At 38.9% G+C, this 15,632-nt stretch overlaps 3 protein-coding genes across 6 annotated transcripts; 1 reads left to right on the top strand and 2 right to left on the bottom strand.

The window, feature by feature from the left end:
* The first annotated feature begins 1,608 nt into the window (after window positions 1–1,608).
* On the top strand, window positions 1,609–4,513 carry LOC101169324 (uncharacterized). Of its 2 annotated transcripts, XM_020713046.3 has the most exons (3): window positions 1,795–1,934; window positions 1,999–2,076; window positions 2,942–4,513. In XM_020713046.3, exon 3 carries the CDS (start codon window positions 2,973–2,975, stop codon window positions 4,017–4,019), a length of 1,047 nt encoding a protein of 348 aa, XP_020568705.1. In that variant the 5' UTR covers window positions 1,795–1,934; window positions 1,999–2,076; window positions 2,942–2,972; the 3' UTR covers window positions 4,020–4,513. The 2 variants fall into 2 exon arrangements, with proteins under 2 accessions (XP_004081919.1, XP_020568705.1); XM_004081871.5 differs by lacking the exon at window positions 1,999–2,076 and having other exon boundaries at window positions 1,609–1,934.
* prmt2 (protein arginine methyltransferase 2) lies at window positions 4,118–10,524 on the bottom strand. Of its 3 annotated transcripts, XM_078939945.1 has the most exons (10): window positions 10,255–10,524; window positions 9,983–10,177; window positions 8,049–8,088; window positions 7,794–7,955; window positions 7,073–7,237; window positions 6,755–6,930; window positions 5,246–5,375; window positions 5,020–5,156; window positions 4,762–4,936; window positions 4,118–4,669 (listed from the first exon to the last, which is right to left on the bottom strand). In XM_078939945.1, the coding sequence occupies exons 2-10, from the start codon at window positions 10,012–10,014 to the stop codon at window positions 4,637–4,639; spliced, it is 1,050 nt and encodes a 349-aa protein (XP_078796071.1). In that variant the 5' UTR covers window positions 10,015–10,177; window positions 10,255–10,524; the 3' UTR covers window positions 4,118–4,636. The 3 variants fall into 3 exon arrangements, 2 of the variants coding, with proteins under 2 accessions (XP_078796071.1, XP_011487981.1); XR_002292753.3 differs by lacking the exon at window positions 8,049–8,088 and having other exon boundaries at window positions 5,020–5,169; window positions 10,255–10,523; XM_011489679.4 differs by lacking the exon at window positions 8,049–8,088 and having other exon boundaries at window positions 10,255–10,523.
* A 1,750-nt stretch (window positions 10,525–12,274) lies between these two features.
* On the bottom strand, window positions 12,275–15,550 carry ercc1 (excision repair cross-complementation group 1). Its single transcript, XM_023951112.2, has 9 exons — window positions 15,374–15,550; window positions 14,762–15,145; window positions 14,563–14,666; window positions 14,332–14,431; window positions 13,938–14,014; window positions 13,650–13,749; window positions 13,370–13,441; window positions 13,098–13,166; window positions 12,275–12,594 (listed from the first exon to the last, which is right to left on the bottom strand). The coding sequence occupies exons 1-9, from the start codon at window positions 15,428–15,430 to the stop codon at window positions 12,532–12,534; spliced, it is 1,026 nt and encodes a 341-aa protein (XP_023806880.1). The 5' UTR covers window positions 15,431–15,550; the 3' UTR covers window positions 12,275–12,531.
* Window positions 15,551–15,632: the final 82 nt, after the last annotated feature.

Below are 15,632 nucleotides of genomic sequence, written 5' to 3'. Positions count from 1 at the left end.
TAGTCATGATGGTTATAGTCCCATTCCAATCACCTTTTGATCTATTTTACAAGCGTTTCCAGTGATCTTTTTATCATGATTACGCCATTTTGGGAAAAATCCAAAAAACTTGTTTTTTTAGGACATAGTTTCTGTAGAGTGCCGTGAGTTCATTGTAAAATCGCTCATCATCCATCTGTTAACGTGTTCCCCCACTAAGTTGCAGCTTGTCACTAGCAACAAAGCCCCTCACAACCCCAACCTAACATTTGTGGTGCAGGAAAAATAGTGAGCAATACCGGAGCTATCCAGCCGTAGTTTTGAGACAGATGCCAGCTCAGACGAGGAAAACAAAGGCATACATGAGTCTATTTATCTACAAATGGATACATTGGAATGGATTGGAGCAGGGAGCTTGTGGCCCCGCCGATTAAAGATTTTACAAAACTACAAGCTTTTTCAAACTGCAATTTTTGGTCTGCTCCTGATTTAGTGATTTGAATAAAGAAATACTCAGAAGCACAATTTTAAGCCCTCCATCATGAGAAAAAATACCACAAGAACATGCTAAAAACACCAAAAACAAGATTTTCAATGGAGTGGGTCTTTAATATGTTTTTGCTTTGAGAGCTTTGATGTGATTTGCACTTTGAGGCCACTGTAGTAATAGATCTCACCTTTATGAAATTTGTATCTAAAATATATATTTTTAATTTTAAAAAAAGTGTCTGCAATACCATGTAATCACTGTAAACATTTCATAACTGAACGTTTCAATGGGCAAACAAGAAAAGTTTTCATCCATGCCTATACTCAAAAAGGTAGATAGCATTGAAAAAAAAGTAAGTGACTCTTCACACATAACTATGGCGGGTTAGGGTTACAGCATTGACCTTTATCCCTTGTGCTATCCTAGGCACTTTAACATTGGGAGTTGGGTCATCTAGACCCACTAGACAGTGCGATGAACCTTTTTTACTTCAATGATTTGTGATCTTCACTGGTGTCCATGGATTACATGAAATCTTTCCACATTTATCCACCTTTGTCATGGTAGGGAGACCATGTCAATGTAAGGGTGGGGTCATCTAAGATAGCACAAGGGATATGGCAGTATTGACTGTATATTATACAGTCAGTGGTTAAAATACTGACGGTCAATCAACTTTCATGTTCATGTCTGTGATTGGCTGGCTTTGTGGCACATTTGTAACAGTGCCCTGCTCCGTTTTTTTATAGTATACATTTATAAGTTTCAAGAGTACAATTCTTTTGTTTGCACGTATTTTTTTATTTCAAATGTAAAATAATTTGCACTTAATAATTTGGAATAATGGCATAAAAGATCCTCCATACATTTGTGCTTAGTCGCAGGTTACTTGTAAATAATATCGGCCTTAAAAAAACTGTAGACAGGGTTGTTTTCTTTATAGAGATTTCCGGCCAAAATCATGGATGAGAACAACATGCAGCCTACAATTATCTATTGTTTCGGTTTCTGGAATAAGCTCAAGGTTTCATGTTCGTGTGAAATCAGGATTTGGCAAATAACGGACAATGGTCCAACCTGAAACCAGCTTCGTCCAACTACCCCGGGCTGGGTAAAACGAAACTTATAGATGAGCGGAAGTCGCTCGTTAAAGCGCACGAGGTCGTGAATTTCTGTTCTGCGTGAAAGTTGCACCGCCGCTCGCTAGATGCTGCTGTCCGCTTTCAGCCCATGAAAACACAAACAGAAGCGAAGAAATACGAGCTCCCCGAGCCCCATGAATGCAGCCATTGTGACGTGTTTTTGTTTTATTGTGCACTATAATTGGACAAACACCTCCAAATCAGAGACTCGTTGTTTAATTGACACAGACGGCGGTTATCGCCGTCTCTCTGCTCTTCTGGAGCCTCATCCTCTGCTTTGTTCGCAGCCAAGCGGGGCCTGCCGTTCATGCGGCAGCTGCTAAGTAAGCCGTTGTTTTTCCCCCTTCAAATATTCATGTCTGGGTTAAAACTGTGTTACATCCATAGAACGAGTTGTGTCACAGTGAAAGCGCGCGGACGCAACATAGACAGGAAGTACCGCAGAAGAAAAGATGCATAAATCAGGTTTGCATGAGAGGACCATTGATGGTATGGGGGTACTGGACTTTGGCAAAATATGCAGAAAAGAAAATGATCAGGAAACATCCTATATTTGCCCTACAGAATAATGCATAATCAAAAATGATTTAAAAGAAAAGACTAAAGTTTTAAAATGTATTACTTCAAATTACCAGACCTCTATTTAAATTATGTTTTGCTTCATTGTTTTGTTGTCGGGTGTAAAACAGTTTTATTCTTCGATTTGCTCTGACATGTTTGTATGTTACACTAGGTACATGTCCTTAATAACTTGCAGACAAATAATAATAATAAAAAAGAACTGGATTGAGTGACTCCACCCTCTTTACATTCCAAACAGGAAGTACCCACAGTCTCCAAGAAGCCAAAATCCCATAGACTTTTATTGAGAAATAAACAGCTATTATTCAGTCACCTGTATTTAACATCTACTTGCTAATCCTATTATTTCCCCTTGACATTGTTTTTATCGCTAGTGTTCAGGTTAAAAACGGACCAATCAGATGCCTCAATTAAAGTATGTGGTCTCACATTGAACATTCGAAATGTTGGACAGATTCTCCCAAATCCACTTTCAGTGGACTTACTCATAGCTGGTGAGAGTGGTTGCCATAGAAACGTTGACTCGGACCAATCACTGTTAACTGGCGTCTGCTTCCAACGTGCCGACGTTCGTGCCGCGAATAAAATGACGACTGAATTGACTTAATTTGGTTGGAGGCAGAAGTAAGTCATTGTCTTTGGGTGATGTCACACTCGCTCTGTCCAGTTCTCTCATCCAGTAAATGGAGAGGACGCAGAAATGCTCTGCATCTTTGAACCATCATGATGTGTTTGTCTCCGCTCTCAGATCCTCTGTGTAAGACGCTGTAGATGGCAGGATGCTGGAGAAAACCAGTGAGAAGGCGCAGCATTCTGGGCTCTGCTCAGACTGTGGTTGCAGTTTCATCCCACTTCAGCCGGGCCCCGTTCCAGATTCCACCGCCTCCGATTCCTCCCAGCACCCGTCAAGTAAAACAGACGGTCCCTCCAAATGCCCGTCCTGCCAGGCGGGCGGCGGTGGGAGCAGCAGCAGCAGCCCCCCCAATGGACAGCGACCCCACAGGCGCATCCGCCTGGATCCGCACAGCTGCAGCCTGTGCTCCAAAACGTTCGTCTCATCGGCCCATTTGGCTCTTCACCTGGCCTCCCACAGCAAAGAGAGGAAGTTTCAATGTGGCATCTGCAACAAGTATTTCCATCAGTCCTCCCACCTGGTGGCCCACAAGAAAATCCATAGTGGAGACCGGCCGTTCAAGTGCCCCGACTGTGGGAAGACTTTTGGCCGGGCTTCACACCTAAAGACGCACCGCCGGCTCCACACTGGCGAGAAACCCTTTAAATGCACCTTCTGTGGCAAGTCCTTCACCCAGAAGGCCGGGCTTCTGGCGCATGTCCGCCTGCACACTGAGGAGAAGGTATACAAGTGCAAGAAGTGCGGCCTGGCGTTTCACTCCTTGTCGCTGCTGCTCTCTCACAAAGCCGAGGAGGCCTCCGGGGAGGCCAAAGCCGCCCCTGCCCCTCTGCTCAGCCAGCCCCAGGAGGCGCAAAGCAGCGCCGAGGATCTGAAGTGTGGGGTCTGCTGTCGCACATTTGTGCGCTCCTCCTACATCCGGCTGCGCGTGCGCCTGAAAAAAGGACAGCGGCCCTACCACTGCAAGGTTTGCAACAAGACTTTTGTCAAGCTGGATACATTTGTGAACCACTGCGATAAACACCTGAGGCAGAAAAAGGAGAAAAACAAGGACGTGAAAGGGAAAGTTGTCAAACCCCCCCTCTTCGTCCCCATCTCCCGGCAACTTTCTCCTGAGGGCTTCTCTTCTCAGGGTTCCCCCTCCGAGGTCAGCACACGCTCCAAAAGCAAAACCAAGATTAAGATCGAGACTTAAGGATACAAAACAAAGACAGATGTGCAGCAACTCCACAGTCGTCACTTTCTTTCAACATTTTTGAATATTTGACTTTGTTGAGACAAAGAAGACACAACTTAAAACCAAGTGTATTTTTTATTGTTCCGCTATTTCATGACACTAAATTAGAGATGTTACAAGCACGGTCAACGTTTTGAAACACCCAGGAAAAGATTTGAGTGAACAGAAAATGATAAATTCACTGAAAAAACATTTAGGGATAAGCTTAATCAGTTTTTCAATAATCAGAAACTTCCTGGTTGACTCAAGTTGTAAACATGGGATGACAAAACCGAGATAGAAGTCACAAAAAACTCAGATTGGAAAGTTAAGGTGAGGTCTTCTTAAATCACACAACATGACACTGTAAATATTGATAGTGCATCAGTAGATGAGTAAAAGAAAACCATAAAAGTGTACTGTAGTTTTTTTCACCTCAAGTCTTGTCATAATAAAATGAAACTTCAGTCTGAGTTGGTGCATTTTGTTCCTACTGTTATTGTTTGTCGCCTATGAACTGCAGATGTCCCGCCAGGGGCTCTTCTGTGCAGCAGCATGGAGTTGAAGACCGTTTCTTGGTGGTCACGTTCAGTCTGTCACCTCCACATTGGGAAGCTTTTTTTCCCACCCTACGGACAGGAAAAAAAACCAAAGAAGTGAATAAGCTCGTGTAAAATGTGCCACTGCAGGTTTGTGGGTGAGTGCACTGTGGGACGTTTGCCTGGAAACTGTCTGCCTCCTCAGTTTGGCCGCGGATGTTCCATTGTAGAGTAACGGTCATGTGCCGTCTCCAGATGGGGTTCCTGTGCAGGCCGATGGTTCCGGTGATGGAGTCTCCAGAAAACACACTGACCGGCTCGTCCAGCATAAAAAGAGTCTGCTTCCAGTGGGTCGGCCTGCCGTGAAACAGCAAATTAGGTGTTATTTGCCGTATGTTGGCTTTCAGAATATAAATACAATTGTTGTTTATTTGTTTTACTCTGAGTTTGGCCCAGTATTTAGCTCTATTGTTGTGCCTCCGGTCTCCAGGCTCTCAAAATGAACAGAGAACCAGGCTGTGAATCCATGGAAGAGCCCAGACGTTTCCACGGAAAACTGAAACTCCCCCCTCATTTCCTGATAAATGAAACTTCAGTAGGGTCAAAAAAATAAAAAACCTGCAAAGTTACATCACAGGCTTTTATGTAGTAATAAACCTTTATTACCTCAAGGTCTCTCACTTGCAGGGCATACATGTCCATGCTGATCACGTCACACGGAGCAGCAAGACAGTCGTTAAGCTCGATGACGTGGCTGAATTTAGGCTTATTGAAGAACTCTTGCTGTGCCAAAGACCTGCAGAGAGGAAAAGAGCTTCAGAGCCAAGGAAAAGAGGAAACACAAGTGAACTGCTGCCACGGTTGACATAACTTCTACTTCCTTCCGTTGATGGGTCATTTTGTGGTCGATAAGAACACATGATCACAACTTTTTAAGCAAACCCCTACTCTCAGTTCTTGTGCTTGCTATAATTGTCCAACAATTCCTCAAGGAAAAGTGATCATAAAACGACAATCAAATATAAAGTGTGAAATGTTGTAAACTTGTCTCTGTCAGCTGCATTTAAAATATGAAGTTTTATCTTTTTAAAAGTTCCAGAATGAGGTTGTGAGAAATTCAGACTTCAAGCAAACTACAAGATTATTAACAGTATTTGCGGTTTTCAAGTGCCACAACACAAACAGGTGACAGTCACACATGAGGAATATTACAGAAATGAGTCCAGCTACAGAGCAGGATTTTGATCCCCAATACATTTTTTAAAAACTTAATTTTTGTTGGTATTGCGAGGCTTTGTTGCTTTTTAAAATAGTAGTCTGCCATGTTTACACGTTCAAACCTTTAGTTCCAAAAATACAGAAGCGTGACTCCCCAAAACTGTTTTCATTCTGACATTTTGCTCTTAACCTAAAATAAAAGGGCAAAAAAGGTTCATTTAGATTAATCCTTGCTGTTTGTGTCTGACTATGAGGATATTCCTGTTGTGTGTTTAATTCGTGGAAATAAGATGTGCATCTCTTCATAATTAAGTTATAGCTTAAAGAAACAGTCGATCATCTTTTGATCTGTTGTAAAAGACAGCGGGCTTTAAATCATCAGTACCGTATGCTGTTTTTAGCCAAAAATGAAAAAAAACAAAAACATTTGAAATTAGTCTCTGAGTTTTGAGCGGGACTGCTGGTAGGGAGAGACCCTACCCCCCTTCCCATCACTCATATCTGAGCTCATTATTAACATGCTCTCCCGCTGGCTTACAGCCCCTCACAACCCCGACCTAACATTACAGACGCAACAAAAATGGCGACCAACATTGGAGCTATCCAGCTGTACGGTTTTGAGCCAAATGCCAGCTCAGATGAGGAAAACAAAGACGTTCATGGATCTATTTGTCTAGTGGAGGCATCAGAATGGAGTTTGTGAATTGCAAACTGTATTTTCTACTTAACAAATTAGTTCTTTTTGAGACAGCATTTTTTTTATTGCCTCCTGATTCGCAACAGTTTGAATAATAAAATACTCAAAAACTGCAGTTTTGAGCTTAATTTTCTTTAAATGTGCCCTGCATGATCAGTTTGACGCCACAATAACATGTTAAAAACACTATTTTCATTGGAGTGGGTCTTTAACTATGACACCGTGTAGTTTGGAGTCAACAGCAGACACAAAACTCTTACTGAAGAGGTGTGAAGTCCAGGCCATAGGGCCGCTCCCAGAAGGACATTTTCTCTGCGTAGTAGCTTCTGGCCTGACATGGAACTAGAGTGAGGGCTGCCGAGGAGGGCCACATTACACCTCCATCTTTGAGCCAGCGGTCCCTGGCAACCAGAACCGACTCCACCATGAACTCAAACTAGAGCCAAGAAAAGGAACAAATCCAGACAGTTGCTGTGTACACCAAGCATCATCAAGCTTGGATGACGAAACACACGACGGGCATCGTCACAGAAATCTAAAAAACTGTTCGCTGACAGCACTAAAGGTGTTCATTTTACCAGGAGGCAGTTCCCCATCCACTCAGACACCAGGACGTCCACCTGCTCGGGCAGCTCCAGCTCCTCGGCTCGTCCCTTCATCACCGTCACCACGTCCTCACAGCCGTTGTGCTTCACCAGCTGTCCGGTGTAGTCTGCCATGGAGCTCGCCTCCACAGCATACACCTAGAAAACACACAACAGCTTCCAACATGATCAAACTGTCCATGCAAGTTCTTCACCAGCAGATGGGAGTATTACCACAATTATCTCAGGAACTGTTCTTTTTTTTAGGATTTTATGACTTATTTTAGTGTTTAGTCTTTTAGGACAGAAGTTTAAGAACAATTTTAGAATAGCATGATATTAGTAGTGTTCTCATTTTAGGATAAAGTTGTCCTTCTTTAAATGAATTTAGTAAAAAAATTAACAACAAAACAGATGTTGGTCTAATATATTGTATGTTGTATGAATTACATAAAATCTGAACCAACTAACAGTACATTTTCTACAATATTTAGAACCTAACAAAGTCTCCTCCCTCCCATGTAGATAGAAATAATAGTTCACTTTGATTGGTAATATTCCACCAGTACTTGTTTGCTTCTCTGTAAATGAAGCAGAGTGTGCATTATATTCATGCAAAAAAAGTGTTTGCCGTATATTACATAAGGTATATTTAGAGTGCAGTGTGGTGGAATACATATGTATCTGACTGTATGTGACATCCTATTAACATTACCGCTGAGGGTTTCGCCAGCTGAGCACAGAACATGCTGATGATGCCCGTCCCACAGCCGAGGTCCATCACCACCTTGTTCCTCAGGGAGGCGCTGTTACTGACAATGACCTGTCTGTACGTTTCAGTGCGGCTCCGGTCGGACAGCATCTCCAGGTGAAGCTTCTGAAACATATTAAATAAGTGAATAATAGAGAGATGTTCATGTCCAATCCTGGTTCTAAAGAGTCCCCGCCCTGCTTGCTTTTTCAACCACACCTGTCCTGCTTGCTGTTGATCAGCTGGGCCTTCACTATTCCTTCGAGGAAAAGATGGAGAGAAAGGTTCAGTGTTTTCACAAAGTGGGCTAGCATAGGTGGACACAGCAACTTTATATGGCAGCAGTAAGTCAGACTCGAGTTAATAGCTCAAGCCTGCTGCAAAGAACTGCATCTATTTAAATGGGACCATTTTTTTTATAATAATGTTAGGGATGCAAACAAGCTGTGTTTAAAAATCCACCAGATCAGCTGCATTTCCTGCTTGATAGATAGACAGGGTGGGTCTCAGCTGTGGTTTGTTTGGGAAGGCAATTTGTTGACCATTTTTGTAAGATTTATTTTTCTCTCTGAGCAAAGGCAGCATAATTGTACAAAACATTATTTGGTCTGATTGCAGTCTTTGTAAAGGTTTAGATTGCCTATGGATTTTATTTGTGGCATGAGCTGTTTTTATTGAACTACGGTATTTATTAAATATGTTTTATTAAGTTTAGCTTTTAACATCCATCACTTTTTTCAATTTTAATTATGTTAAAACACTTTAAAAATTTAGATAAAGCTGATGATTTGCTGTTTTGATTGACTTTGCCGTTTGATATCGTCAGACATTGCAAGATACCCAAAGTAGGGGATCGGTTTAGTTGGATATGTTAATGTATGAATACTAAATGTATTGAATTTGTGTAAACAAATAAATAATTCATAAAGTGAGTGTAAAACCTAAATAATATAAAGATATAAGATGAGAGGAGCAGGAAGATAAATAACTTAGATTACTTTCCCCTGATGTATTTCTTTGTCTAACCCAGAGGTCTGCAACCTTTGACACTTAAAGAGCCATTCAGGTCAATTTTTTACTGACGACAACCCAAAGTGTTATTTCAATCTTTACAAGAGTAAGAACCACATTTGCATTTATGTTATCATCACTATTATGATTTTTAAAAATAAACTCCTGTTTTTTGGAATAAATGAAATAAAATGAAAAAATAGCCTTTTTTTGAAAATAAGAAACAATTTCTAACTTTTGACAAAGTTTCGTATGACTCCCTTTCAAAGTAAGATACCCCATGTGTCACAAAAGATCATCTCAATGCAGCAAATGTAGCAGTAGGAAGTGTTATGTAAGCGGTGATTTGAAAAAAAAAGATTATTTTACTGTTAGTGGGGCATCACAGTCAAAAATTTGTAGACCTAATTAACAAATATTAAATCAGAGCTAATTAAGTAACCCTTTAAAAATCATAATTAATCCTGGTGCACCTTAATTCTGATTGTGATTACTTACCTCAAATTCATTTTCAATAGAACACACATTTCTGTCATAATGTTTTAGTTTGACTTGTGAGACTGTCAACTATTTTTTTAAACTTTTCTACTTACTTTTTGAAAAATAAAAACTTGTAATTTTTCTTTAACCAGAGAGCCACAATGGAGGGGTAAAAGAGCCACAATGGAGGGGTAAAAGAGCCACAATGGAGGGGTAAAAGAGCCACATGTGGCTCCGGAGCCCCAGGTTGCAGACCCCTAGTCTTAAGATACTTAGCAAGCTTTGATGATGAATTTCAAAGAAAAACACAAAAACTTAATTGAGATTTTTGTTTTAACACTTAAATATAAACTTTCAAGTTCATGCCTTTAACCATTTTTTTCCATTAAAAGACACTATATTTTTATATAATGCTTTCTTTAGTTAAGTTTCACTAGCAAAGAGACATTTGTTACAAAAATAATTTAACCTCTTCTGATTTCCATCAGCTGAAGTAAAAACTGTTTTATCCTAAATTAGCTGGGATGTTTGTCTAATTTGATTATTTTTAATTAATGCTGTACTCTTTGTTATAAATAATATTAAAGCCTTTTTGAGGGAAAGTCTATTAGAGTAAACAAAAAGTAACTATTATGTTTACAAAACACGTTCACATATCTAACCAGTGTCCCGTAGCTTCCATAGTATTCTTCATCCTGCCACGGGTCCTCTATAGAAGCATCCTCTTCCTCATCGGCGGTGTCCTCGCGCAGGTATCTGGCCGGAGCATAACCCGTGACCCCCTGCAGCTCCGCCCACCACCAGTCTGCAGAAGACTTGGAGAGGACAAGCAGCCTGTCTCCTGTGTAGAAACTCAGCTGCGGGGCGAGAGAGGGGAGGTTATTCAGGGCTGCGGGTGCTCAGATGCGAGGCTGACGCCTGCGGGTTCTCTAACCTGCTCAGAGCCGCTTCCTGTAAAGTCACACAGCGCGACCCACTCTTCAGGAGACGCATCCTCCTCTTTCTTTGTGTCCATATCCACAAAGTTCTTTCGATCCATCAGCGTAGCAGCCTATTTTAATCAAACTACATTGAATACAAATCGGTGTTAAAATGTTAAATAAATAAAAAAGTAGTAAAAAAGAAAAAAAAGAAAAGATGTGCAACTCGGGGTAGCGCTGGTACTGGCTACACTTCCTGGTATGACGTCACTATGCGACTTCCTGGTTCCCGGAAATGTCTACATTTGTAAGCTAAAGAAAATTAAACACATTTTCTCCAAATTGGGAGCCATAAACTTTCTTTTATTTTGTTACTATAATGTGGTAAAGATCCCAATAAAGCTTTCCTGCTTCCATAAACAAATCTTACCTTCCTGGTCACTCATTTACAAACACATTTTTTCTCCACACAGATATGGAACAGCAAAGACATCAGATAGACATAAATCCTTATTTTATCCATCTTGGTTTACTCAAAACATCCTTCTGGTTCATCAACTGTTTAAATCAAACGGATCTTTAATGTCACATGAAAAACTCTGCCTCAAATATTGCATCAAATTACCTAAAACGGAGTTTAACATTGTTTTGAAAGCAATTCCTAAGTGTATAACTACGTTATTCAAAAGCTCATCATTGTGGAGTCCAACTCTGTTACCAATTGGCCTAACTAAATTAGAAATAGGCCAAATTTGTTTTTCTTCTTCATGTAACACAAATCGCTGCATACACTCACTCTTTCAGAAGGATGTTGTATCCATTCCCAAATACTTTTTAACCAATAAAGTGAAAGAAATCTCATTTAAATTAGTCCATAAATTTTACCCATCCAAACTATATCTGCAAAGGTTCAAAGAAGATATTGATGTAACCTGTTCTTTTGGTCAAGAACACCCTGAAGATGCTGTACATTTATTTTGGTCATGTCCCTTTTCCACTACTCTATGATCTAAAGTTTTTAATTTCATTTCCACCCACATTGACCCAGACTTTCACCTGTACTTAGAACATGTTATGTTTGGCCTCACCCACTGTCCATCTCATAAAAAAGAACAATTATACATCATTAAACTTTTATTTTTTTTCTGCAAATGGAACATTTATAAATCCAAAGTTACACATCATACCCCTCATTTTTCTGTCTTTGTCAAACAATACATTGACATACTAAGAAACTCTGACAATAAGAAAGCCATTAAAACATTCCATCTGCGCGTCAGTTTCAATGTTTTTATGTAAAATATAATAATAATCCCCTGGTTTGTTTCTTTTCTTGTTGCTGTTTTGCATTGTTGTGTATTGAATTGTTACATTCAATAAAGTTTGTAAAAAAAATAAAATTAAAGAAAATTAAACAAAAAAGAAACAGATTTTAAAAGTTTTGTTGCATGATAAATGCGTTCAAGTTTTTTTGTTATTTTAATTAAATATAAAAGTGACACAATTTTTTTTCATCATGCTATTAATCGAGAAAAGAATCAGAACAACAAAGGTGAGAAATTCAATGTCAGTCGTACTCGAGTCACAATTTTTTTGTTTTTACCTTCAACATTTAGAATTATGATATAAAACAAAAATCAAACTGTCTTTTTGTATTTCATTTGTATTCTTGCAGAAACACTAAATGCCTTAAATCAAGCTCCATAAATGTGACATTAGAACTATGTGTAGTTTTACCCATTATGAGATTTGAATTTACTGTTGTCATTATTTTTTACTGTATATTTTTAGTGCTGTTTATTTTCTATCTGCTCTTTTAAATAGATCTATGGTAATTTGCACGTTAATGATAAATAAAGTTTTATTCTGATCTTTTGTATTCTATATAGAATGTTTATATTTTAATAATTAATATTCCTAGTGAAGTGTCTTGGATCTTGTGATCAATTCCAGTTGTGTATATTCTACATATCAGAGTTCAAAATATGCGTATCTTTTTTTAATACTGCAAAGAAAATAAACAAGACACCAATAGAAAAATATACAAATATTTATTAGTTAAAACAATAAACGTATCCAAGGCTTTAAGGACAAACAACAACAACAAACACATGAAATGAAACATTTAAAAACCTCAGTTGATTCTCAGGTAAAGCTGATAGTACTATATTTACCTAATATATTTTTTAAATGAGACATTTTCTGCTGGTAATGCCATCCTCGATATGTATCTTGTTTTGCATTATAGCTCTGTTTTTGTGCCAACACGTTTACATGTCCGATAAGATGCTTCAGCTGTCTTTTGACTTTGTCATGAGAAAGGGCATGTGGAGCACATCGTAAAGTCTTCTCGCCTGCAAGGACAAAATGGCATCACATTAGAGCCTGAGATTTACAGTCTGTAGTTTACATGTTCATATCCTGCCTATATTTCACCCACATAGACAATGTCCACACTCAAAATGAAATAGTCTAAGCATTTGTGATTTGGCTTTTTTAAACTCTTCAAACCTCGGAAATTCTGCACAGAATGCACATTTCCTATTTGATCTTTGCTTTAGCAGCCACTCGTGTTAACTGTAGTCCTCCTGAAGGTCTCTCCCGGTAAAAGGGAGCAGTTCATCTTCACTCTCACTTATTACTTTGTAAGTCTAATAAAGCATAAATGGTGCAATCTGGTAATGTCTAAGCAATGTTTGTCATATGATTGCATATCATCTTAATGAAGTGAACTTTAACAAGGTTATTTTTTGTGTTAAACTGGTTTTGTCTTGTATGCATCTTCAAATGACTCATCAGCTAAAAAGAAGAAAGAAAATAAATCAAACAAATGAAGCAGAATTTCATTCTTCCACACCTTTTGTGGTCCAAGGCCAGGACAGAGAACCAACTCTTCCTTTGAGGCACTGATGATTCCCTCCACAGACTATAGAAAAAGTAGCAAACACATTCTATTTGTTATACAACTGCATTTCTGAGTTTAAAATTGTATCTATACGACAGTACATTGTGCTAAAAACACTACATATCCACATAATACCCCCCCCCCCCCCCCCCCCAGTCATTGCAGTTTTTTTTTAGCTATTTGTTTAACAATGTCTCTATAAAGCAATGTTGGTCAGTACTTACAGAGAAGGTAGAGAGCAAAGTAATGGCATCAGTCTTGTTTATAGACTTCACAGTGGTCAGGCAATCTGTAACCTTTAAGTAAAGGAAAAAAGTCTATCAAAATATATATATGGAAGTAATAATGATACTGACATATCAGTGTATTTATCACGAATTTTTATGTGCCTGTGGAGGTTTAAACTGAGAATTTTATATAAAGATATCTCAACTTCCCAAATATAGTTGGAAAAATCTTCCATCAAAGAGGGAACATAAAAAATATAAAGGAATGCAATCACACCTTTGACAGATAGTCCTTCTCAACTTGCTCCTTTAAGAGATCAGCCGGTTTCTTTTCGTATGACTTGTACGTTTCCAGATAACGGCCTGCTTCCTCTGGACTGGCAAATTAAATTATGAATGATGACAAGATGAACAAGAGAAATAAAACCCATTTCCGAGTTTGATATTAAGTAAATCTCATTCAAAAGATTTGAGAAGCCAGGGCAATTATCTGTGACTCACAATTGAAAGGTTAACAATTGGATCCATACACAAAAACTTGTGAATCCTTTTTAACACATCTTACCTCCAAGCCAATATCAGAGTGCAGTCAGCCATCACACCAATCCGAGCCAGTTCCTTTAATGCATGATGAGGATCTTTCTGTAGAAGTTATAAAAAGAAAAAAGTGTTTAAGACCAAGACGAGAGTTTAAAATAAGTGTGTAAAATGATAAAAAAGCACATTGAATTGCTAAAGAAATACAGACCTAAAAGTGTAATTTGCAAGAAAAAAAGAAAGTTATTTGTATTAAGCGCACAAAGTTCTAAAAGGTAATATCACAGGCTAGAGCAAGGATGTGGACTTTAACTAATAAGAACGTTTCTTTCTAATTGCGTATTTTTTAAGACATAGATTAACAGACTTTTAGACTTACAGATTTTTAAATGTATCTTTAAGACAAAAACACTTGTGCTTACCACATCTACTTGTACCAACAACACACGTAGGGTGAAGGAATTGCCAAGCTGCTTCAAACGTTCATGAATATAGTTTGGGTTGAGGTTATGATACCTTAAACTTCACGTACAAAAAACAAAAGGGACACAAGGTAGAAGAGAATAGAATAAACCAGAGCTTGATCAACAGTCAAACATTCCTCTAAAATAAAAGGTTTGTGACAACATCCTAGTCATAAAGATAGAACTTACCTGAGGAACAGAGCACATGTTGTCTGACCCAGGACATAGTCTGGCACAACATCTCCAAACTCCCACGGTACGCTCCTGACAAACTTCAAAATAGGATTCCCCCTCTGGACAAGTAGATCAGAAATGAATGATGCACAAAGATGTCATGCTTGAAACAAACACAATTGCCTGTTACATGCAGAACAGCAAGTCTACATACCTGACGTGGACTAACTATAATGCTGCTTCCAGATCCTACTGGTTTAGGGCCAGGGATGAGGCTAGGATCAGACTTTGGACAGGACTCATCACCCACGGATAATTCTTCATTTCTTTCTAAGTCTCTGGGTGGAACATCAGTCTCTTTCACACTGTCCTGATCTGTTGTGGTGGAAGAGGTGGAATATGGCTCTCCATGCTTAAGCACTCTGGAGGGAAAGTTCTTGGGTACAGTAACCACACTGCCTTTACTCTGAACTATGTATTCTGCATAGGAGAGGGGCTGCTGCACCAACTTTGGTGGATGATTTACAGAGGATCCTTCGGAAGCTGAAGGGTCTTGCTGTCCTTTGCACGATGATGCAGCCTGAAAATGTGGCTTTAGCTGCAAACAAATCATAAAAAAAAAATTCACCTATGAACCCCAATAATGCACGGATTATTATAAGTGTATTCACAATGTTAGCAAGTGAGGTCAACAAAACGCAATGCTCTTAAGTCAATTCGTTTGGTATAAATAAGCTAAATAATTTACTTTTAAAAATTGCTGTATGGGAAACAAACAAATGGTCAACTAGCACCATGCTAAGTTAGCCAACGAAGAAATACAGACCAGCGTTCTTTCTTTAGTAAAAGCTGAATCATCAAGGTTAATGTTAAATCTCTTCATATTTGTATCAAACTCGTCTAACAAAAACACGCTCGTCTGGAAAATGTAACCTTTGTTTATCTTAAAATTCAGTGATCTTGACACTTCCGGATAGATTTTTTTTTACAGAATAAAAGCACAACTTCCGGCTGTGTGAGGCATCAACAGCCAATGGTGTATCTCTTTAATTCTTTCTAAATAAATTAAATAAAGCGGGAGTTTT

The sequence above is a fragment of the Oryzias latipes genome, chromosome 21 (assembly GCF_053564925.1).
Source record: "Oryzias latipes strain Hd-rR chromosome 21, Olatipes_Hd-rR_3.1".
NCBI lineage: Eukaryota > Metazoa > Chordata > Actinopteri > Beloniformes > Adrianichthyidae > Oryzias > Oryzias latipes.
Note: the sequence above shows the minus strand (reverse complement) of the source record. Positions and strands in the feature narration are given on the sequence as shown.

Bases quoted from the DNA above. Each gene is read 5' to 3' on its own strand.
- LOC101169324 (XM_004081871.5), top strand. From the start codon at position 2,973: ATGCTGGAGAAAACCAGTGAGAAGGCGCAGCATTCTGGGCTCTGCTCA.
- prmt2 (XM_011489679.4), bottom strand. From the start codon at position 10,359: ATGGATCGAAAGAACTTTGTGGATATGGACACAAAGAAAGAGGAGGAT. The intron at 10,178-10,254 runs GTTAGAGAACCC...CTCGCCCCGCAG, and splicing joins CAGGAAGCGGCTCTGAGCAG to CTGAGTTTCTACACAGGAGA. The intron at 5,376-6,754 runs GTAAGAGTTTTG...TCCTCTCTGCAG, and splicing joins CTGGACTTCACACCTCTTCA to GTCTTTGGCACAGCAAGAGT.
- ercc1 (XM_023951112.2), bottom strand. From the start codon at position 15,430: ATGAAGAGATTTAACATTAACCTTGATGATTCAGCTTTTACTAAAGAA. The intron at 14,667-14,761 runs GTATGTAGACTT...CTACTTGTCCAG, and splicing joins TTATAGTTAGTCCACGTCAG to AGGGGGAATCCTATTTTGAA. The intron at 14,015-14,331 runs GTAAGCACAAGT...TAACTTCTACAG, and splicing joins TGTTGGTACAAGTAGATGTG to AAAGATCCTCATCATGCATT.